The sequence below is a fragment of the Monodon monoceros genome, unplaced genomic scaffold (assembly GCF_005190385.1).
Source record: "Monodon monoceros isolate NGI ecotype Baffin Bay Population unplaced genomic scaffold, NGI_Narwhal_1 Super_Scaffold_13, whole genome shotgun sequence".
Lineage (NCBI taxonomy): Eukaryota > Metazoa > Chordata > Mammalia > Artiodactyla > Monodontidae > Monodon > Monodon monoceros.
This window is the reverse complement of record NW_021703769.1, coordinates 56,505,851-56,529,098: the sequence shown is the minus strand read 5'-3', so window position 1 is coordinate 56,529,098 and position 23,248 is coordinate 56,505,851. Positions and strand designations below refer to the sequence as shown.

Here is a 23,248-nt window from a genome sequence, read left to right as displayed (position 1 = left end):
ATTGGCATGAGTCTACATATATCCTTTCAGCATTCATCAACAGACTGCTGAATAGAAAATCAGCCCATGAAAAGACTTAACAGCTTATCTGTGACTTACACGGTGGTTGAAAGAGGTACAGAGAGGCCTGTCATCAGAGAGAAGGTGAGGGATTGGAGTGAGTCACTATCACAAAAGCGCCACCAACCTTATGAGCAGTTGGCCTCTCTGATGGCTCCTCCTTGGAAATGCCACTTGAGTAAATGCCACTCTCTGCCTCATGGCGACAAAGCCCTGTATTATCTGGCCCATCCCCCCATGTCCCCTCCCTCTTGCTTGCTGAGGCCCTCTCTCCGTTCCTTAGACACTCCAAGTGTATTTCCACCACAGTGCCCTTGCACTTGCCATGTCCTCTGCCTGGAATGTTCTTCCCCCTCTATTCTCATGGCCGGCTTCTCCTTGACTTTCAGGTTTTAGGGAAACTATCACCCCTTGGGAGAGTCTTCCTGGTCACCATGGTGAACTTGGCAGCCTGAGCTTGTGCTCCCATGAAACTTAAATTCCAGTAGGAAGAAATAAACGACACACAAGTAAACGCAATGGAGAAGAAAATTCCAGGCAGGAATAAGTGCTGTAAAACTGATGAGATTAAAATTGACTTGGGGGAAGGGGATGTCAGGGTTATCTGACACTTAGTAGATGCTCAGTGCACACTTGTTGATTGAACGGGAAATGCACTGTGTGTTGGATGCTGTGGGCACCCTGCCTGGGGCCTCGGATCCCTTTCTCAGTTCTGTGTGCCCAGCCTCACCTTTGCTGACAAAGGTTCATACCAGGGACCTTCAGAGGATGATTACCTTGGGGCACTGAAATGGTAAATGCCTGGATATTTTTATGTCCCCCAAATCTTGCAGTTGCCTGTAACCAATGGCTAACCAGGGTGAGAGTACAAAAGCCCAGCTGTTCTGTTGCTTCTAGGCAAACTCAGAGGTGCAGTTTACTCTCCAGAGCTCCCTGCAGGATCAGGCTGAGGCTGAGACTTTGCTCATAATCACACCCTTGGTTGGCTTCCTCACCTTCCCTAACCTTCTTCCCCCATGTCCTTCCTGGTTTCTCCTGGAGCCCTTCCCTAATAAATCATGCTCACCCAATTCCTTGGCTCACCTAAAGCACATGGCATCTGGGAGGCAGCAGAGAAAGCCCTACACTCAGAGTCAGGAAAGTTGGGTTCCTTTTCCTCTCTGCCGCATACTAGCTGTGTGATGCCTTTATTGTTGTGTAACCTTGCTGGGCCTCCTAGTTCCTCTCTGAACATTTGGGAATCATCGTTGTGGTAAGGATGGAAGGAGGCTGCACATGTGAATGTGCCCGGTTGCCTGTGACTGTTATGTGATTCCATCACGTCATGGGAGCAAATGTACAGCTCCTAGAATAAGTGACCAGAGATACGTTGGAAGCAGTGGGAACCCAAGTTTTGGATGAGAAGATTCTTCAAGAAAGGAGCTGGCAGCGTATTTTGCTTTTTGTTGCTATTTTCAATAGCAAGGGGGGAAAAATCCCTTGCTACCTAGTTCTGGGTCTAATAACATGACTGCTTGCGGGAAAACTAATTAGAAACACTAATAATTAGACTGACCTTCTCTGATTTGGAAACATCTAGTAACAGATACCATATCCTCATGAGATACAGCTCAGTTTCCATGCTCAGAGTGTTAGCAGCAAGCAGATAGCTCTTTTAATTAAATGTTTGATACAATTAGATAAACAGCAAAATTCCTAGAGTAAATAAGCTAAATGCCCCCAGAAGATTAATGGCAAATATAACAAGAAAGTCTGCAAAATAAAAATCTATATTGAATCAATTTATTTTAATACTGTATACAAGTGTTCTTTTTTTCTTTCTTTCTTTTTATCATGAATACCCATGTAACAGCTCAGGTTTATAATACTTTTAAGCCATTTGCATACTTGCTGTGAAAGAAGCACCTTTGGAGCCCACAGTGTGCTCAGATGAGCTTGGGGTTAAATTATACGTAGGTGAATTCGTGGGTAGATGCTCCCCTAGGAATTATTAAAGAAGTTGGAATGTTGGTGGCGACCCTTTCCAAAATGTTGGGTGTTACTGTGGTTGGTGAAATCCATCCCTGGGAGGCAGACTAATGTAGTGGAAAAAGCAACACCATAGGGGTCAAATGGATCTGGATTCAAATCCTGACCTTGCCGTATAGTAGTTGTATGGCCTTCAGTGTGTCAGTATCCCCACAGCTTAATTTCCTGATAGAGGGGGTTTAATACCATTCTGGCAAGGTTGATATGAGGATTAGGAATAATCCTCACACCGTGCCTGGCACATGGTAGATAATCCTATTGTAAATGGTATTTCTTCCCTCAAGCCTCCTCCCACCCCCTCCACTACCTCTCCCCTCCCCTCTCCATCTCCCTCCTCTCCCTCCTCATGACCATCACTATTGCCTAATTCGAACCATTCCTCACTTCTGGGGTCTGAAATATTATTGCACTGAGTTGGCCTTTTGTGACAGCAATAGAGGAAATTCAGGGAATGTACCTTGTGGATGAGCCCATAAATGTGTTCTCGGGGAGTTGTGCTGGGTGAGCCTTGTCCACCATTCTTATTGGTTGAATGGAGGCCTCTGAGCCTCTCCTTCCTCTTAAGGACCACAGCAGTTTGATGCTACATCCAGAAGCATGTGGAGCTCACAAGTGGGAGAAGACCTTACTAGAAACAGGGGCTCTAGTACCAGACATTCCTTACTTATGTCCACAGAAGATAGATATTTTTAATAATTGTGTATTTTTTGGTTCATAAGAGAAATAAATAAATGTCCTGATTAACTGCCGCATTTTTCCTAGAAGTTTTACTTCCCAGACCTGTATCCCTACTCCGTCTATCATAATGCACTTCCTATGACTTATTCGCTGGAATGACTCTCAGACCTGTCCACATACCAAATGGAAAAAAAGTGTAGAATACAATCCTCTGATCTTCTGTTCTCTACATTGGAGGGAAACTGGATCCTTTATTTGACTAAAGTCATGCTGGGTAACAACAGGTGATGAGGTGATGTTTATCAAGCATTAGGGGATGCCATTAAACACTCTAATTGCAAAAGCAGTCTTCAGTTTACAGATGGAGAAACAGAGGCTCAGAGGGTTTAAGCAAATGCCCCAAATGTCTCAGTTCCAAAGTAGCAGATGAAAAGCCCAAGGCCGGGTGCAGCCAGCTAATATGAACCATGAGAGCGACCTTGGGAGAGAAGCTGTGAGGAGTTCTGCTGACACTGGGCTTCATGATTACGTTGCCCTGTGGTCTTGTTGATGGGGCAGACCTCTGCACCACCCCTTCCTGCACTGGAGCCCACATTCGTTTCTTCCTGCTTGCACATGGAACTCTCTGGGAGAAAGTTGCATCAGAAATCATTCCCCTAAGAAACACAGAGTGTGCCCTCCACGCTAGGCCCTGGGATTCCGGCGATGAGTCATCCTTGCCCCTATTTTTCACACTGTAGGTCATGACTCTTTAGGGAGTCATGAAATTAATTTAAGAGTTGTGACCATTAAAATAGTAGATCACCATGGATTACATCAGAATATATCCTAAGAAGAAAGTGTGTCTTTACAGGGTGGAGATGGAAGATGTATTGTGAGTCATGCTTTAAAAAGTTTGACAGCCTTTAGTTGAGCAGGAAAGGTTCCTAGGTCTGGGTGCCAGGCTGAATTTAGTGTGGGTGAGGGTACAGTCAAGGCCAGAAAGGTGTGGAAATTCATCACCGAGGCTGAATCGCTGTCTCTATCGCTGTGCAAACCAAACGCAGGGAAGGAAGGGAATCTAAAAGAGCTGCGTGTCTCCTCTGCTACAGATGGTGAGTGAAGGGGAAGGCAGTTAGGCAAATAGGCCATCAGATGTCTCGGGAGATTGGGAGCGGCTGCAACAATGACTAGATTTATGAGCAGTGCTGCTGCCTCTGTGCCCCTGAGCAGACAGCTGCTGTGCAAACAGGACTGGGCTGGTGCCTCCCCCTTTTAGGTGGTGAGTTGAGGCACTGCTTGCCTGAGTGAGTGCAAAGAGCATTTTCTGTTCACAAACACACACTTGTACGTACACACATGCTCCCAACGCAAGGTGCCCAGCAGGAGGATCTCATTGGGACAATGCATGGCCACTTCCCCCAAATCCAGTTATGCCTGCTTATTAGGCAGCAGCATGCTTAATTTAAGGGGAGCAATCTTCAACTGGAAAGTTTAATTAACAGTGAAAAGAAGTGTGTGTCTAGAAAGAAGAATAGTGTTTTTGATTAGCCTGACTCTTGGGTAAACTTGGACGCTTCCTCCGGCACTTCTCAGTTCCGTGGAAGACATGCTGATGTGGAAATCTGAGAGACCTCTGGATCCCAGCCCTGGTTCTGCCAGAGATTTGCTGGTTGTCCTTCCCTCTCTGGGTCTCAAGGTCCTCACCTCTAAAAGAGGAGAGGTCGCTAGTAATGGTCTCGGAGGAATGATAGAGTTCAGACCTTAGGTTTGAAATCTGGGGTGCTGTTTACAAGGAGCGTAATCTTAAGTAGGTCATAGAACCTCTCTGAGCCTCAGTTTCTTCATCTGTAAAATGGAGCCTCAAAGATTAGCTACCGGGCAAGGTTGTTGTGAGTATTAAATGAGCCAGTGTTTGTAAAGTTTTCAGCACATTGCTGGCCCCCAGCAAATCCTCAAAACATGTTAGTCATTATAATCATCACTTTCTAGTTCCAGAATTCCATATTTCATAGAAAAATGAGGCCCAGGTTACTTTTTTTGCCCACGATGATGGCAGAAATGATGAGTAAGAGTAGTTTTATTTTTGAGTGCTTACTCTGTTGCAGGCACTATTCTAATTACTTGACAAAAGTTGTAGTTTTAGATCTTCCCATTGACCCCACAAGGGAAGTACTCATGTGTTTCCCACTCTGCAGATGGAAAATAAGTGGAGGCAGTGGGAAGTAAGGTGGCTTCTCTAAGGCCCCACGGTCTGTAAGGGATAGAACCTGACTTTGGAACCTGTGAGGCTGAGCTCACACTTGTAACCAATTGCCTTGTGCTGCCTCTAGATTTTAACTGTATTTCTGGGACTTAGACCTAGTTCTCTGGACTCCCAATCTGGTTAGGTTGCCCCAAACACTGAAGGCGTGAACAGATGGGGAGCAAAGAAACTTTTCTCTACCCTTCTAGATAGTTCTGCCTGGTCTAAGAATTAAATTGACATGAGGCAGGTTAACAGGAGAAAATCTAACTTAATTTCATACATACGGGAACCCCACATATATGAGAGGTTCAGAGACAGAAAGGTAAAATGAGGTAGATGTGCCATCCTGAGCTAAGGAATAGGCTAGGGGCCTGGGGCTCCAGAGGGGAGGAGGGTAATTTACAGGATGATGAGAAGAGCAGATGTTCAGTAATTAAATGTTTGCCTGTCATAGGTCATAAAATGTTATTTCTGGTAATAACTCTTATTATGGGCAAGGCCCCCAATTTAAATTCTTTAACAGAGCAGGGAAAGTTCCTCTTGAGCCCACAGGGTCTCAATTGCCTTCAGCTAAAAATAAATCATGTGCCAAAGTGGCACATCTTGGGGGAGGGATAAATTAGGAGTTTGGGATTAGCAGATACAAACTACTATATATAAAATAGATAAACAACAAGTCCTATTGTGTAGCACAGGGGATTATATTCAATATCTTCTAATAAACTATAATGGAAAAGAATATAAATATATATTCTTATTTATATATATCCATATATATATATATATGAATCACTTTGCTGTATACCAGAAACTAACACAACCTTATAAATCAACTATACTCCAATAAAAATTTTTTTAAAAAAGAATAGAAAAATTTGGGCTTCCCTGGTGGCACAGTGGTTGGGAGTCCTCCTGCCGATGCAGGGGACACGGGTTCGGGCCCCGGTACGGGAAGATCCCACGTGCCGCGGAGCGGCTGGGCCCATGAGACGTGGCCGCTGAGCCTGCGTCCGGAGCCTGTGCTCCACGGCGGGGGTGGGGGGGTCCATGAGGGCGCCCACAGCGGTGAGAGGCCCACGTACCACAAAAAAAAAAAAGAACGGGCCCAGCCGCTCCGCGGCACGTGGGATCTTCCCAGACCAGGGCACAAACCCGTGTCCCCTGCGTCGGCAAGCGGACTCTCAACCACTGCGCCACCAGGGAAGCCCCTTCAATGGTGAAGTTTACCAAACAGTTTTAAAGGAGAATTAACACCAATCCTTCTCAAACTCTTTAGAAAAATAGAGGAGGAACACTACCTAACTCATTCTCTGAGGCCAGAATTTCCTTGATACCAAACTAGACAAAGGAATCACAAGAAAAAAAATGATAGACCAGTATCTTTTTAAAATATTGATGCAAAAATCCTCACCAAAATACCAGCAAACCAAATCAAGCAGCAGCATATAAAAAGAAAAATATGCCATGACCAAGTGAGATTTATCCCAAGAATGCATGGGTGATGAAACGTATGAAAATAAGTCAATGCAGTACACAACGTTCATAGAATGAAAAAGCAACCACATGATCCAAGTGGCACATCCTGGGGAGGCCTGTTCTGACCCCCTTCACAGACAACATCAGCCAATCAGGGAAACCCAGTAGAGCATGGACAGTGAGCCTTTATGGAGGCTCAAGAGGCCATACCAGACATGGGCATCACCGGGAAGCTAATGGTTAGTATGGACTTCAGCTCAAGAAACGTTCATGGAACCTGCCATTATGCCTGGGATGTGTTAGGACCCCAATAAGTATTGCATGCATGCATGAGCAAATGAATGAATGATGGCTGGAGGGTGAGTGAATGACATAGAGTCTTTGTATGGGAAGAAAAATGATTGTCCCTCTACCCTTCCGGGTTCTTGGTGGAGACCCCCACCCTCCATAATAAATGACAGATTGAACAGGAGAAAAACATGTATACCATCTGTATATATGGGAGATACCCAAGAAAACTGAGTAACTCCCCGAAATAGCCCAAACCACCAGCTTAGGTACTGTCTTCAGCTGAAGACAAAAGAAAGATGTAGGGTAATGGGAGGCGTGATGGGGGGTGGGGGGAGAAGGAAAGGCCAGTTCTGGGAGGAGACCAGGAAGAGCACAGTAAGTAAGGGCATGGTAGTGATGCAGATTTAAGTTGCTGCCTTTTCCATGGATAAGAGTTTTAGAGATTAGTCATCCTCTTCCAGATACAGAGAGGAAGACACCCTCACGAATATAAGATTTTGCCTCTTCCAAAAGAGTTAACTTCTACTCAGTTTTCAGAGTTTCTCCTGTGTCTGCTGCTTCTTAAAAAATAACCAGCCCCCAGATAATCCGTATGCCAAAGAGGCATATTTCAGGAGTGGCAAATTCTGCTCCCCTTTGTCATTTTCTGGGTGAGGTGAAAGAAATTGTAAATGGGGTCCAGAGAAGGGAGTGATTGGTGAGGATCTCAGAAAATTTCCTGATAAGGCAGATGAATGAACTGAAGTCATACATTAATTCCAGCTTAATCAGCATTTCCTGAGCACTGCCTGTGAGCCTAGGACTAGGCTGGTCTCTATAATGGAGACGAAAAATTCCATCCAACAGATACCTATTGCACACCCAGCCAGCCCCTATGCTGGGCACTGAGGAACAGTAAGGAAGAAGACAGACACTGTTTCTGACTTCCTGGAGCTCCCAGACCAGTGGAAGGTGTGATTAAGTAGAAAGGAAGCACAAAAATGAGTGGGTGTTTACTGTCCTGTGCTAGCGCGTGCATATGTGTAACACCTGAGGCAAGACAGAATGATGGCTGATTCTTCCTCCTCCTCCTCCTTTCTCTGTCTCTCTTCAGTTTCAGAGACCTCACGACTATTCCCCTCCCTTTCGATTTGGCACGGTGCCCAATGGCAGTACGGAGAGAAACATTCGGAACAACTACCCCTACATGCATCAGTACATGACCAAATTTAATCAGAAGGGAGTAGAGGACGCCTTGGTCAGCTTGAAAACAGGGTAAGGAAGACGGTTTCTTTTGCTCTGCAGGCCTGCCCATCCACACACCTTATAGAAAATGACTCTGCACGCCTTGCCTTTGTGCTTGTCTGCCCCCACTGTTGTATGTTCTCGAGAGCCGAGCTGGAAGTCAAGAAGGCCCCCAGTTGAGGGCTGCTTTTGCTAATCTGATGAGTATCACAGGCTTCCTTCTGAACTGTGTTAAGAAAAAGCAAATCCAGGACACTTTGAAATGCAGAGAACCAGAGGGGTTTCTTAAACTGATAAAGAAGTTGGTCCAACTCAATGGGATATTTTAGCTAATAGGGATATCTAAGGAGATGGAGTTTATTTAAAGTGGTGAAAACAAAGTACTGTAAGTTTTCATCTGATTTTAGATAGGAGTTTATGGCATGTAGCTTTCTGTGAAAACTAAGAGTGTCACATTGAGGAAGGAGAAAGGAAATACGGAGAGAAAAGCTGAGAACTCAGTCTCTCTAAAGGTACAGCTAACATTTCCGTCTACCTGTTGGCATTGTGGAGGATAGCAGACACGAAATAACTGAAGCTGTAAACAGAAGACCTGTTTTATGACCTTGGACAGTTCTTCAGTCACTCTCATCCTCATACATAAAATGGGAATAATGATAGGATCTAATTCATAGGAGTTTTATGAGGACTAAGAGAGAAAATTTGTAATGTAATGTAAAACATTTCGGACAGTGTCTGGCACAGAGATAGGACATAATTGCTAGTGTTGTTATTTGCTGTAAAGGTTAAATTCTATTCCATGGACTCTTCAACTTTTTGAAAAGTCAGGGAAGTGTGAAACGTGTTTTTGAAAGGGTTCCATTAAAAAATATTCTGGGGCTTCCGTGGTGGCGCAGTGGTTGAGAGTCCGCCTGCCTATGCAGGGGACACGGGTTCGTGCCCCGGTCCGGGAAGATCCCACATGCCGCGGAGCAGCTAGGCCCGTGAGCCATGGCCGTTGAGCCTGTGCGTCCGGAGCCTGTGCTCCGCAACGGGTGAGGCCACAGCAGTGAGAGGCCCGTGTACCGCAAAAAAAAAAAAAAAAAAAAAAGATTCTGTTTTAAATGAAAGGATTGTTTATTAAGGAAAGTTTTGCTTATCCAGAAAATTTACTTACGTGGACCATCTCAACTGTCAGGGATCCCTGGCAAGTAAAACGGGAGGTAGTGCATTCTCCTTGCCGATTAACGCACAGCTTCTTCCTGTGGCTGCTCTGCAGGCCCATTGCGAAGGCCTTGCTGCTTCTTTGTGTCTGGTGGGGCAGAGGGGGCCCCTCTAAACCATTAAGCCCGGATCTCTGCATAATTTCCAGGAGCTTTGGCCAATGACATTTTGTCATTTCAGTCTCTTTGGAATCTCTTTGGTATCTCAACAGGGGCTGGGACAGCATTTATTTAGAAGCTGAACCCATTTCTTATCTAAAACTCATTCACACACTGCTCATTCTGGCTTGGAATGACTTTTTAAAACTTTTTACTAAAAAGCATAACAAAAAATGCAGAAAAGTACAAGTATTAAGTATACTGCTGGATGACTTTGTCCAAACTGATCTGACCATCCAGGTCAATTAACAAGATGTCACCAATCTCTACAACCCCCCACCACACACACACACACACACACACACACACACACACACACACACACACACACACACACACCCCTCTTCCAGTTACTCTCTTCGTGGATCATCCTCGCTTCTAAAGCAGTAGATTCTTTTGCCCTGTTATTCTAACATATAATAAAATCATACCGTGTGCTTTCTTTCTTGTTTGTCTTTATTTGACTCATCATTCTGTTAGTGAGATCATGCGTGTCATTCCAGTTCTTTCATCCTCATTGCTGTGTAGAATTTCACTGTGGGGATGTACCAAAATGCACACATCCTTTCTAATCTTGATGAATGTTAGGGTAGTGTCCCATGTGGGGCTATTATGAGTAAAGCTCCTAAGGGCTTTCTCCTACATGTCTTTTGTTGTACAAGTGAGTACATTTTTCTTGTTATATACCTAAGAGTGGAAATTGCTGAGCTATAGAATGTGGTATGTTCAATTTTAGTAGATACCAGAAAAGACAAATTTTTGATGACTTTGCAGCTTAGCCATGGGTATGGGTTTTTGTTTGTTTTCACTGTGGTCTTTTCATCATATATACTGTTGCTTTGGACAAACCATGAGCATAAATGTGATGACAATGGTTAGAAAAAATGCTTGAAGGCTGGCTGTTTCCCTCCTCATCCATCTGCCACCCAGAGCACAAAATGGGTTGTTTTCTTTCTTTTTCACTTTTTTTAAATAATGCAAACAAAAAGGAGTAGAGAAATAGAAACCATCCCTGGCCATAAATTATACAAATTGTTCTCGGGAAGCCATATAATATATAACATCCATCTTAGCAAACTTGGGCAGATGGTGGGTTTACCCTATATTCAATCTCCCATGAGGGGGATGCATGACACATTACTTTAAACTCAGAAACTAGAGCTAAAGGGGTGTGAGTCTTTTCTTTTTAAGAAATAACTACATGCACCCTTAGGGGTGAGGACATTCCTGCTCATTCCTGGAGATTCTGTCTCAGTGGAGTTAATATCAGGGGAAAACACTTACATGTTTAACAGGTTCCTCAGTGAATTATTTAAGTTATTTAAATTAAATTTTGAATAGATAGTACATTTACATGATTCAAAAATCAAAAAGTAGTATATAAAAAGATAAACAGTGAAGAGCCTTCCTTCCACACTGTTCCTTATTCGCCTAGTACCCTCCATAGTAGCCACATTTACTACTTTCCTGTGTGTCCTTCCAGATCTTTCTCTATCAAAGCATAAATAGCTACAGAGTTAATTTTTAAAGATTTATAGTCTCATCGTGTGAGTGTATCATACGGTATTTAATCAGTCTCCGACTAATGGATATTTAGGATGTCATTTTTTGTTGTTACAAACAATACTGCAGTGGACATCCTTACCTATGTGTCACATCCAATGTCAAATAAATTTCTCGGACTGCTGGGTCAAAGACTACACGTGGTAGTAATTTTGACAGACATTGACAAATTTCCCTCCCAAGGAAATTCACCTTTACCATCAATGAATGAGGGTACGTATCTCCCCAAAACCTTTGCCAACACAGTGTATCATCAATCTTCTAAAATTTTGCTAATAGGTAAAACGTGACAAAATATTTTTTAATATGCACCATCTTGTTATCAGTAGATTTTTACCAAATGTAATGAAAAGCCACCTGCAGTTCCTTTTTTGAAAGTGTGCCTTCTTTTTTTCTGTTGATTTGATGGTTTTTCTTATTAATTTATCTATTAGAGAAATGAGCCCTTTATTTGTGATGTGATTACAAATGGTTTGTTCCAGTTTTTTGGGTTTTTTTTTTTGCGGTACGCGGGCCTCTCACTGTTGTGGCCTCTCCCGTTGCAGAGCACAGGCTCCGGACGCGCAGGCTCAGCGGCCATGGCTCACGGGCCCAGCTGCTCTGCGGCATGTGGGATCTTCCCGGACCGGGGCACGAACCCGTGTCCCCTGGATCGGCAGGTGGACTCTCAACCACTGCGCCACCAGGGAAGCCCTGTCCCAGTTGTTTTTGCTGCTGTTAGCTTGTCTTTTGAGCTTGTAGATATCTTTTTCCACAGAGATCTATGTTTTTTGTAGTCACACCTATCAATCTTTTTTATGGCTTCTGGAGTTTGAGTTGTAATTCAAAAATCCTTTTCACTCAGGTTACAAAATAATTTTCTCCTGTTTTCTATTTTGGTGGCATTTTTAATATTCGGAATTTTTCTTGGTGTAGAGTATGAGAGATGAATACAACTTCTCAAATGATTATGAGAGCCAAAATTTAAGAACTGCCACCACTGAACTGCACCGAGATCTGACAAACTCTTTGTGTTGATCGTATCTGCTCATCATCCTGAGACTTCTGTCTTTCAGGTGTCTACTACACCACACTTAGTTGCCTTTTCCCTCTCCCATCTCATTTGCTTTTAAAATTTTTCATTATGAAATACATTACTTTAAAATATGAAATGTATTATGAAATAATTTTACAAGAGTAAATATCATGAGGGTGTAAGGAATAATAAAACAAACTTCTCATGTAATAATAATAATAAACTCCAGCTTTAAAAAATAGTTATTCCCTTCCTTCACCATGTACAGCATCTCTAGAAGTTTCTATCCCTCTGGAAGGTAGAGGGAGGTACCCTATGTGTTTCTGAATTGTTGAATTTCAGGATATTCCTACCCCCAATACCCTTAAATCCAGTGAGGCTTGGCTTAAAAACCCCAGAGCATGTAGCTCAGCTACTGGGTCCTACCCCTCCACCCACAAGTCTCAGTGATATCTGTGGCTTAGTGAATATATGTTCGTATACACCAGGGTCAGTGAAATGGGGAAGCTTTTTTATGGGTTGTAACTTCCTGGAAGAGTCTGGGACATGGGGGATTTTGCATTATGGTTGAATGAGAGTCCCAGCTTCGTTTGAGTCTGGGCTCTATCATTAGCTAGCTGTGGCCTTAGACAAGTCATGTCACCTCTCTGAACCTCAGTTTCCCTATCTAAAAAGTGAAAGGGCTGGATTCTCCAATCTCTGAAATAATTCTGAGATTCTTTTACTTGTGTCAACACTCGAACACTTATTTAGAACTTTCCAAAATACAAAATCCAGACAAACCACAATTATAAACAGCTGTCATTTTTGCAGAAAGGATTTAGAATAATTCTCCAAAGCTGGGTGTCTCCAAGCCTGGCCAATGGACCAACTCTACCTGAATCAAATGGTTACTTGTAAAAACGCAAATTTCTGGACCCAACACAAGACCTTCTCTTTAATGATGGAGCCTGTGAATTTGCATTTTAACAAGCATGCTGCTGCTCCAGGTGATTTTGATACAAGCTAAAATTTGAGAACTACTATTCTAAAAGAGTTCAATAAATACATTACGCGTATAAAGAGTAAGCCAGCCAATATAAACATGTAGCTTATCTTCGGGATGCAGAATCACCTAAGAGCATAGGGACAGAGAAACTTGAAACTGAGTTGTTAAGTGTCATTTGAAACTAAGTTGTTAAGTATCATTGTTTGTTGAAATGTGTAATAAATGGAGATAAAGTATCCCAGAAAATATCAAGTAAATCAGTGAGAAAGTAGGATTTGCACCGAATGTTTGTTGTACAAACACTGATAGGTAAGGTTTTCCAGGAACAAGTCTGTCCTGACATGTGGGGTTCTCCCGAACCAAAGGCGGACGGGCATTTCATGACCCCAGGTTTCTACACCAGCGTTTCGCAAAGCGTAGCCTGAGTCTGAATCAGTAGGGGTGCTGATAAAGATGTGGATTCTTGAGCCCCACTGAGCCAACAGAACCAGCATCTCTGGGGCAGGGGCCTGGGAATCTGCATGCGGTAACAAGCTCTTCAGGTGATTCTGATGCACACTAATCAAATTTTGGGACCATCTGCTTTAGAAGAGGGAACTGAAGCTGAAATGAGTGGGGACAGATTTAGATTTATAAATGCTCAGTCATCAGAAGCTGATGTTCTCCAAGCAGTTTTGGCAAGTAGGCAAAACTGCAAGCATAGCACTTATGCCAGATTTCAATTAAACAATCAACATTCCTACGACTCTGAAGAGGCTAATATTTGAAGACATAGTGGGATGGTTTATGTTTTTTATTTTAACTGGTTTTCATGTCCAATTACGTGTATATAAATTTATGAAAAAGTCCCAGTTTCCTTTAGAAGCTTTAATTTTCGGCATCAGGCCCCCCAGTCCCCTGTCTGATTTCATTTTCAGCCCAACAATGTTGGGAAACAGACGGGCATCTTTTGCCTTCATTTACATTGAGTAGTTTGGGAGAAGAATTGGAAAGGAGGGTTGCCTTTTGCCAGTAGGCATTTTTCTACAAGGCCCAAACTGTATAATGTGTCTGTAAAAATCAAAGGATGAGGGTGGTCACATCTATTTGCAAGTGTCAGAACTGTCTTTATAGAAGAGGTGAGCACTGAACCCCTGTTCTAAGACACAGCTTCTCCAAGCCTGTAGGGGTGAGGAATCCCTGTTTTGAGAGATTAATTCATTGAATATTGAGAGATGGTGTTCTGTGAGGAGTGGACAGGACCAAGAAGAGGAAGGGCTCAGAATGAGCAGAGGCGTGGAGGAACACAAATTTAGGTTTGGATGAGTTAAGTCGGCAGTGCCTTTGGGACAACATCATCATATCTCATCTCTGCATTGATTGAAACCTAACAATCTGTGAGATGCAGCTCCAGGCGCTTCACATGCATAATCTCATTTAATCCTCAGAACACTCCTAAGAGCTGAGTACTATCACTCCTATGACCTGAGTATTATTATTCTTTTGAGCTGTGTACTATTACTCCTATGCGCTGGGTACTTTAAGCGATGAAGAACCTAAGGCTCTACAAGGTTAACTAATTACCCAACACGCTGTTTAACTAAGAACTTACATTGTAGAATTATTGACTGTAGGAGTTGGGCTTGCTTCCCAACTTGGCAATGCCAGGGAGGCAGCTGGATATATGAGGTCAGAGCTCAAGGGAGAAATGGAGACCGAAGTCACATATTATATTATTGGGGAGGAAGAAATGTTCCTCTACCCTTCTCGATTCTTATGGCCGGTCTGAGAATTAAACCGACGTGAGGCATATTAACAAGAGAAAATCAAACAGAAGTTTAATAACAACGTGTATACATGAGAGAGACCTGAGTAACTCTCCAAAATGGCCAAACCCTCACCTTAAATACCATCTTCAGCTAAAGACAAAAGAGGATGTTGAGGGTAGTGGTTTGGGACTTCAGAGGGGAGGAAGGCAATTCATAGGGAGACGGGGAGCAAATGTTTGGTAAATAAACACCTGTTGGACCAGGCAGAGACAATGTCGTACACCCTGATCTCTAGGCCCTGCCTAGAGTTTTCCTCACCACACTTAGCCCACCGATAGCTCTAATCTGGGAACAGGCCCTCAATCTAGTTCTTTCAGGCAGTTAGGAGGAAGGTCAGAGTTTCTTCTTGAGTCTTTTGGGCCTTGATTGCTTTCAGCTTGAAGTAATCTGCATGCCATAGAGATTATTTGCGGAGGCAAATTTTATATATATGTATATATATATTTAATATTGTATATAATACATAATTATCAATTGACAATCTGGGAGTTGATAAGATCATAGCATCCTTTCCATCCTCAAAGGAAACTGGTCCAGGGATGTTGAACTTGCCAAGGTAGACCAGGAAGACATAAGGATGCTCATTGATGTTGAGGGGCCATGCAGAGCAAGTTTTTTCAAGGGTGCCATCTGAGCACGATTTATGAGCTATATTTTGTCAGTCAAGCAGAATCCCACTCAGAGGGTTCATTTCCAGATGCTGAGTTCGATAACAGGTGTAGACCTCAAGGTTCGGTGAGCTGTTCTCTTAACTGGAATAGCGTCGTCTCCAGAGGACATCAGATCTACAGTGACCTGGTTTCTGAGATCCACCCCCACACTGCAAGTAAAGCTCAGAAATAATTGCTACCACATCAGAGAGGTAGGAATTTTACCCTTAATAAAAACTCAAGGAAGCAGAGACATCTTTTTTGTACTTGAAATTACCTCTTGTGAAACTCCATTAAAACTATATTAATGGATGTTCAAGGCCACCCATAAAGTATTAAAAATAGAAAAAAATGGGGGAAAAGTTGAATAAAGTGGGATCCCAATTCTGTAAAGATGGAAGGAGAAGGAAAGAGAAAAGAAGAAAGGAAACTGAAATGAAATACATCAAAGGTTATCAGAGATATTGCTAGATGATGAGGGTTGTGGGCTTCTTTCTACCCCTTTTATACTTAACACATTTTCTGCAACAAAAGTATTACTTATAATAAGAAGAAAAAAAGTTTCTTCTGAACATAATTCTTCAGTTCTTCCTGCATTTTCTTCGGGGATTTGTACACATGTTCATAGTTTACACACACTGAATCGGTGTCCATGCAAATCTGTTTGACTTTTCTCAGTTAAATCTGTATGGTTTTGTTGGACAATTATCACATTTAATGACTAGGAGATATTTCACTGAGCTAGAGGAAGATTAATTAATTTAACTTTTACTGCTATGCATTTTCATCATACCTTGTCTGGCATTGGAGGGCCCTCCAAGAAATAGTTATTTCAGAAACCTTGCTGATACCATTATTGTACCAATTTGTTCGCAATGTCATCCTACCTCATTTCTCAGACTTCTGTACAGTAAACAGCATTGTCCTTCTTCACTGTAAGGTTCTTTTATCTTGTGGACAACGCAAGTCCTGTAACTACCCGTAGTGTTCTTTTTGCTTGGGTTTCTACATAATTCGGAGCTTAATTTATGATCTTCTGTTAGCAACTGCGGACAGCTTATGGCCTGAATATCTGCTTTCAGACTTTCCCTAAGCCCTTACCTGCTATTCCATCTCAGAATTCAGTTCACTCAGATTGCTTTATCGATATGTTTAAACCTTCTCCTACTGCAGTTTGAATGACCTGCCTGAATTGTTCTGGGAACTAAGAGAGGTATTTCAAACTGATAGATACCATTTACTGGGAGCTTACCTATGTGCCAGGTACTGTTTTGAATGCTTTGCCTGCAGTATCTTATTTAAACCTCATAACAACCCTACGAGATAGTGATTTACAATCGAAGAAATAGGCACAGAGAGATTAAAATAGCTCATCTGTGGTCACACTTGCTCCAGAGCCTATGCTTTGAATCACAACTTAAAATACTGAATATGAACATTCCCGTAACAGTGCACAATTAGCCTATTTCTAATTACGCAGTATTATACAAAACCAAGAACTAATTCTGTTCATAATTCAAAATGTCTCTTTTTCCTTTGAAAGTCTTGATACTGCTTTTAAAACGGTCAATATTTCTTCTTTCATTGAAATGGAGAAAAAAAATGAACTCACAGAGGAAAACCAACCAAAAACAGGATGTATTCCTTGTATTCGGATACACGTAGTTAGGAAATTCTCCCTGGGGAGACTGAACAAGCAGGAGCTTCCTGGCAGATTCCATCTCCTTGTCTCCTTAGGAATCACCTCTGCTTATTGATTGTCAGATGCACATGGAGACTTCCAAGTATGTCATCTCATTTCATCCTGATTCAACTCTGCCAAATAGGTGTTCTCTCCATTTTGCAGAAGGTGAAACTGAGGCTCAAGGAGCAGAAGCAACTTGTTCAAAGGTTACGTGATTGGCAGAGCTGGCATTCAGACTCAGCCCAGCATCTCTTTCTACTCATGACATCTAACTGTCTGCTTGTCCTGACAAGTGAAGGATTCTGGGAAGGGTTGGACACCTTTGTTATGAGGCGTATGAGGCTGGGGGGGCGGGTGGGGAGGTAGAACCAGGGAAGTTGGCGCTCCTGCCCATCAGTGGCTCAGGTTTGGAAAACCTCAGTAGTGTGCTTCCTTTCTCTCCACTGTGAAAACTGTAAACAAGCTCCCACTGACCCAGGTGCTAAAATGGTCTCCGTGTTAAAGCATCAGCCCTGTGTGTTCTCTTGCTCTAGCAGCAGGGGGAGGAGTGAGTTTTCCTGGTGCCGGGCTAGCTCAGGCCATGGGAGGCCTTAGCACAGGTTGGGAGATGCTGTCCATACCCCGTGGGGAGTGCTTGGGGCCTAGACAGCAGCCTCTGCCTTAGCAAGTCCAGCCTCATTCCATCGAGAGAAATGCAGGTGGAAGAGCAATAGGAATTCGGGTACCACGCCTCAGCTTTCCCCACTGTCATAGTTCCCTGTGGCTGCCATAACAAATAACCACACACTTCGGGGTTTAAAACGAGAGAAATGTATTCTCCCCCGGTTCTGGAGTCCAGAAGTCTAAAAGCAAGGTATTGGCAGGGCCACGCTCCGTCCGAAGGCTCTGGGGAGAAATTCCTGTCTCTTCCCGCTTCTGGGGACTCTTGGCTTGTGGCAGCATCGTTCAGATCTCTGCCTCTGTCTCCATATGACCTTGTTCCTTGCGTGTCTCTTCTTTTTTCGAATATATTTATTTATTTATTTTTGGCTGCGTTGGGTCTTTGTTGCTTCACGCAGGCTTTGTCTAGTTGCGGAGAGCTGGGGCTACTCTTCGTTGCAGTGTGCAGGCTTCTCATTGCGGTGGCTTCTCTTGTTGCAGAGCACGGGCTCGAGGCACGTGGGCTTCTGCAGTTGTGGTGTGTGGGCTCAGTAGTTGTGGCTCGCAGGCTCAGTAGTTGTGGCACACGGGCTTAGTGGCTCCACAGCATGTGGGATCTTCCCAGACCAGGGCTCAAACTCGTGTCCCCTGCATTGGCAGGCGGATTCTTAACCACTGCACCACCAGGGAAGTCCCTCCTCTTCTTATAAGGGATTCTTCTTCTAAGTCATCAGATTTAGGACCCAGCTAAATCCAGGATGATTTTGTCTTGAGATCCTTCACTAATTACATCTGGAAAGACCCAATTTCCAAATAAGATTACATTCCCAGGTTCTGGTGGATGTGAATTTTGGGAGGACACTATTCAACCCAACACACTCCCTTAGGCACCAGTGTCCGACAGGTGTCCGATGTGAGCACTGCCGCAGAAGGCTCTCCTCCGGGGTCTGTGGGGGAGGCCTCACCCCCCAGCGCTCCACCCGAGTGTGTGCTGTGGGGAGTGACCTTGTAGTGCACCCCAATGCCCAGTGCACATGAATGCAGTACGGGCTCCTGGGTGTAGACCGCCACCATTGGGCAATGCGATTATTCTGCTAGCTAGTGTCCATCCCTGCTTCCTAATCTCAGTTGCTTAGTTGTCCTTGCTCTGTGCCAGACGCTCTTGTAAGCACTTTACCTATAATTCTTCATTTAATCTTCACAACCGCCCCATGAGGGTTGGTACATCCAGCATCTCCACTGTGTACACAGAGAAACTATTGTTGGGAGTGGGGGAGAAATTTTACTCTACTCTTCTAGCTTTTTCCTGGCTGGTTGAAGAATTAAATTGACAGGAGATAGATTAACAGGAGAAAGTCAAACAAAACTTTAATAACATATATACATGGGAGAGACCCAGGAGAACTGGGTTGGTTACTTACCAAAATGGCCCAAGCCTCACCTTAAATACCGTCTTCAGCTAAAGACAAAAGAGGGATGTTGGGGGTGGGAGTTTGAGACTTCAAAGGGGAGGAAGCTGTTCACATGGAAATGGAAGAGCAAATGCTTGGTAAATAAATGTTTGCTGCACCAGCAGAGACAGTGGGACACAGAGAGTCTGATCTCCAGGCCCTGCCTGGTTTCCCCCAACACACTTAGCCTGTATTCTTTGCAGACATCTCTGGTGGTAGCTCTATTCTGGGAACAGACCCTTCATCTAAGTTATTTAGGCAGGTAAGGAGGAGGTAAAAAGAAAGGCTTCCTGAGTCTTCGTTTCTTAAAAATAATCAGCCTAACTTAGTCTTCATGCCTAAGAGACACAATTTAGGACGGCACATTTGGCCCCCCTGTGCTGTCATGCAGAGGTTAGATCCCTTGCCAGGCAAGTGCTCGTAAGCTTCAGAGCTGGGATTTGAACTGGCTGTAGCATTTATGCCCTTAATCACTATGCTGCATTGCTTCTCATTAAAAAATATATTCTCATTGTAAAAAATGCAGATAAATAAGCATCCATTTGACCACGTCCCAATCCCAAATCACCCCCACCCCCACCAGGTAAGCACTGTTATCTGTCTGATATACGTGCCATTTCTCCTAGACCTTTGTTAGATGCATTTGCATATATTTATATGTTCACACATAATTATAAAATTTTCTTCTGTGGGATGCTATCAAACTCTGTGCAGTAAGGCACAGTTTGGTTTTCAATTAATAATGTGGGTTTTTTTTCAAGAGAAATTAAATTTATTTTGAGCTATATTGTGAGATGTAGCAAAAGCAGTGCCTACCGTGAAATTTATGCCATCAACCAAATACACTGGTAAAAAAATAGATGGGTAAACCATAATGCAAGCATCTACCTTAGGAAAAAATAAGACGAAGAGGATATAACCACAAAGTAAGCAGAATAAAATTATAAAAATCAGAAAGGAAATTAATGTAATTGTGGAGAATTGAAGGAGAAGAAAAATTTTAAGCTAGTTCTATGAGTTTTTTGGGTTTTTTTTTTGGTTGCGTTGGGTCTTCGTTGCTGCACATGGGCTTTCTCTAGTTGCAGTGAGCGGAGGCTACTCTTCGTTGCGATGCACGGGCTTCTCACTGCGGTGGCTTCTCTTGTTGCAGAGCACGGGCTCTAGGTGCGCGGACTTCAGTAGTTGTGGCGCACGGGCTTAGTTGCTCCGCGGCACGTGGGATCTTCCCGGACCAGGGCTTGAACCTGTGTCCCCTGCATTGGCAGGTAGATTCCTTTTTTTTTTTTTTCACACACACTGTATTTTATTTTTACAAGAGATAAATAGACTGACACCAAGCATTGTAAATGGATGGCCACAACAAAAGCAACAATGATTGCAATTACCAAACACGAAACACACTCATACTGTGTCATAATATTGACATTCAGTCCAGTAATCCTCCACTCTAACAGCTCCTTTACTTTGCAGTGAAAATTGATTTGTATATTTTTTGCCTCTGAGTCCTTGTGGGATTTTTTTTTTTTTACTCAAACAGAAAGTCACAAAAATTATAATCATCCACATCAGTTCTTTCAGTCCCATGTCATTAATTTTTTTCATCTTGATCTTTTGTTAGCACTTCTATGAATTCATGCTATCAAACAGTAAGACGCAGTTTGGTTTTCAATTAATAATGTGTTTGAGGCGCCTTCCATATCTGTAGGTGTCTTTTGCCTTCATTCTCTTTGACGGCTGGAAAGAATTCCATGGTTTGCATACATCACAGTTTATTAGACTGTTTCCCTCCAGGGAGCTCTTAGTAATAAGGGCACGTTAAAACTCCATGATGAGTCTTCTAGGCACTTCTGCAAGTAATTCTCTAGGAATGATCTCAAGAAGTAGAATTTTTGGGTCAGAGTATTTATACCTTCTAGAAGAGGTTAGTCTTATTCAACTGATTGATTGATTGACTTTTTTTCTGAGTGACCCCATGGTGCAGAGCATCAACTTTGGATTGAGAAATACCTAGCTTCATATTCTGACTCTGATAATTACCAACTGTGTGACCTTTGGCAAATTAAATAACCTCTCTGAGACTGTTTCCCACATCTTTCAAATCCTGTCTCCCAGATTCCTTTGAGAATTAAATGAATTGACTTAGGGAAAGTAGCCGGCACTGTATCAGACACATATAGGGTTTCATTAAATATTGATTCTTTTCCCAGTCTCTCACTTTCATATATTTTCTGGCCTTTGAGAGTCCCTGTCTTTCAGTCCTAGTGTGTGGCAAGTTTAGCAGGATCATTGTCACTACCAGGAGTGTGTTATGATGCTTAAAAGCCAGCATCCTGGATTCGAATTCCCTCTCTGCTAACATTCAGCTGTGGGACCTCAGACAAGTTAATTAACTTCTTAGATCTCGTTTTTTTTGTTTATAAGATGATGGTAAGTATGATTTCTTTACTTAGGAACTTGCACTTAGAACTGTTGTAAGGATTAAATGAGATATGCAGGCAAAGAGCAGTGTCTGGCACATAGGAAACATTCAGGAAAAGTCTGAACAAAGAAAACATTCTCTGTAACATGAGCATTTTTCATAATATGCTGTACACCATGGAATAACTGCAGTAGAATGTTTACTCTGATCCCAACCCTTGAAGAGTATCTACTAAGAAACTCTATAAAAGATTTACATGTCAGCAGGAATCAATACTTTTCCTATGGCAGAACATGAGTGGTAACATGAAGAAAGAATAGCATTTGCATAGTGCTTTACAATTCATCAAGCAAATTTATAGCCGTTCCTTCCTTCAACCAGAGTACAATCACATGGGAGAGGTTGTTTTCCTTCTGGTCAGATGGGGAAATCAAGGTTTAGATATGTGCACAGACTTACCCAAAACCCCACAGTAGTACTCCTCTGACCCGACATCCCACCTGAGGACATGCGCTCAGATTTGGGAAGCCCTGCAGCAGTGCCTTGAGGATGCGTTGCTTTGGCAGGTGGTAGACAGGTCTGGGAGCACTGACTCTGCGGAACACCCGGGACTGAGACCTCCAGCCTTCGGTTTTCTCTTCTGAAAAATTAAAAGATTGCATTACATTATCTATCACCAACTTGGACAAGGTTAGTTTGTTAAATTCCATGTTAAATTCAACAGTAACGAAGAGGGGATTTTCTGTATCACTTTAACCTTTTCCTGTTTTTGTGGTTGTTAGTCAGTAGGCAAACTGTATGTTTGTATTGTGTTTGCCCTTGTTTCCTTTCCTTCCTTCCCTCCCTCCCTCCCTCCTTCCCCCCCTCCCTCCCTCCCTCCTTCCTTCCCTCCCTCCTTCCTTCCCTCCCTCCTTCCTTCCCTCCTTCCTTCCTTCCCTCCTTCCTTCCCTCCCTCCCTCCTTCCCTCCTTCCTTCCCTCCCTCCCTCCTTCCTTCCCTCCTTCCTTCCCTCCTTCCTTCCCTCCCTCCTTCCTTCCCTCCTTCCTTCCTTCCCTCCTTCCCTCCCTCCTTCCTTCCCTCCCTCCCTCCTTCCCTCCCTCCCTCCCTCCCTCCTTCCTTCCCTCCTTCCTTCCCTCCTTCCTTCCCTCCCTCCTTCCTTCCCTCCTTCCTTCCCTCCTTCCTTCCCTCCCTCCTTCCTTCCCTCCCTCCTTCCTTCCCTCCTTCCTTCCTTCCCTCCTTCCCTCCCTCCCTCCCTCCTTCCCTCCCTCCCTCCCTCCTTCCCTCCCTCCCTCCTTCTCTCCTTCCTTCCCTCCTTCCCTCCTTCCTTCCCTCCCTCCTTCTTTCCTTCCTTCTTCCCTCTCTCTCTTTCTCCATCTCTCTGCCTCCCTCTCCCTCCCTCTTGTCTCTTAGTCTCTCCCTGTAAGTCCATCTCCCTCTCTTCATTCTCTCCCTCTCTGTCTTAACCTCTTTCTCCTTCTCTGTCTCTTTCCCTCACTCTCGCTTTCCTGTTCTTTCCTTTCTCTCTTTCTCTCTCACTGTCTTCCCATTTTCCTTGGAGCCTGCTTCCATCTGTATTTTTCCCTCCCTCGTTTCCTCCCTCCTTCTCTGCCTCTCTCTGTCTTAGTCTTACGATACTGCACAGAATTTTCTCAGTTAAAAAGTAAATATTCACCATCCATCTTTTTTA

At 43.4% G+C, this 23,248-nt stretch overlaps 1 protein-coding gene across 2 annotated transcripts in view; it reads left to right on the top strand.

The window, feature by feature from the left end:
* Nucleotides 1–23,248, top strand: part of GRIN2A (glutamate ionotropic receptor NMDA type subunit 2A) — a 372,579-nt gene that overhangs the window by 301,330 nt on the left and 48,001 nt on the right. For both annotated transcript variants that reach the window (XM_029221232.1, XM_029221233.1), the window contains one exon: nucleotides 7,854–8,014. In XM_029221232.1, the coding sequence (XP_029077065.1) occupies nucleotides 7,854–8,014 (161 nt within the window). The remainder of the gene's footprint in view (nucleotides 1–7,853; nucleotides 8,015–23,248) is intronic.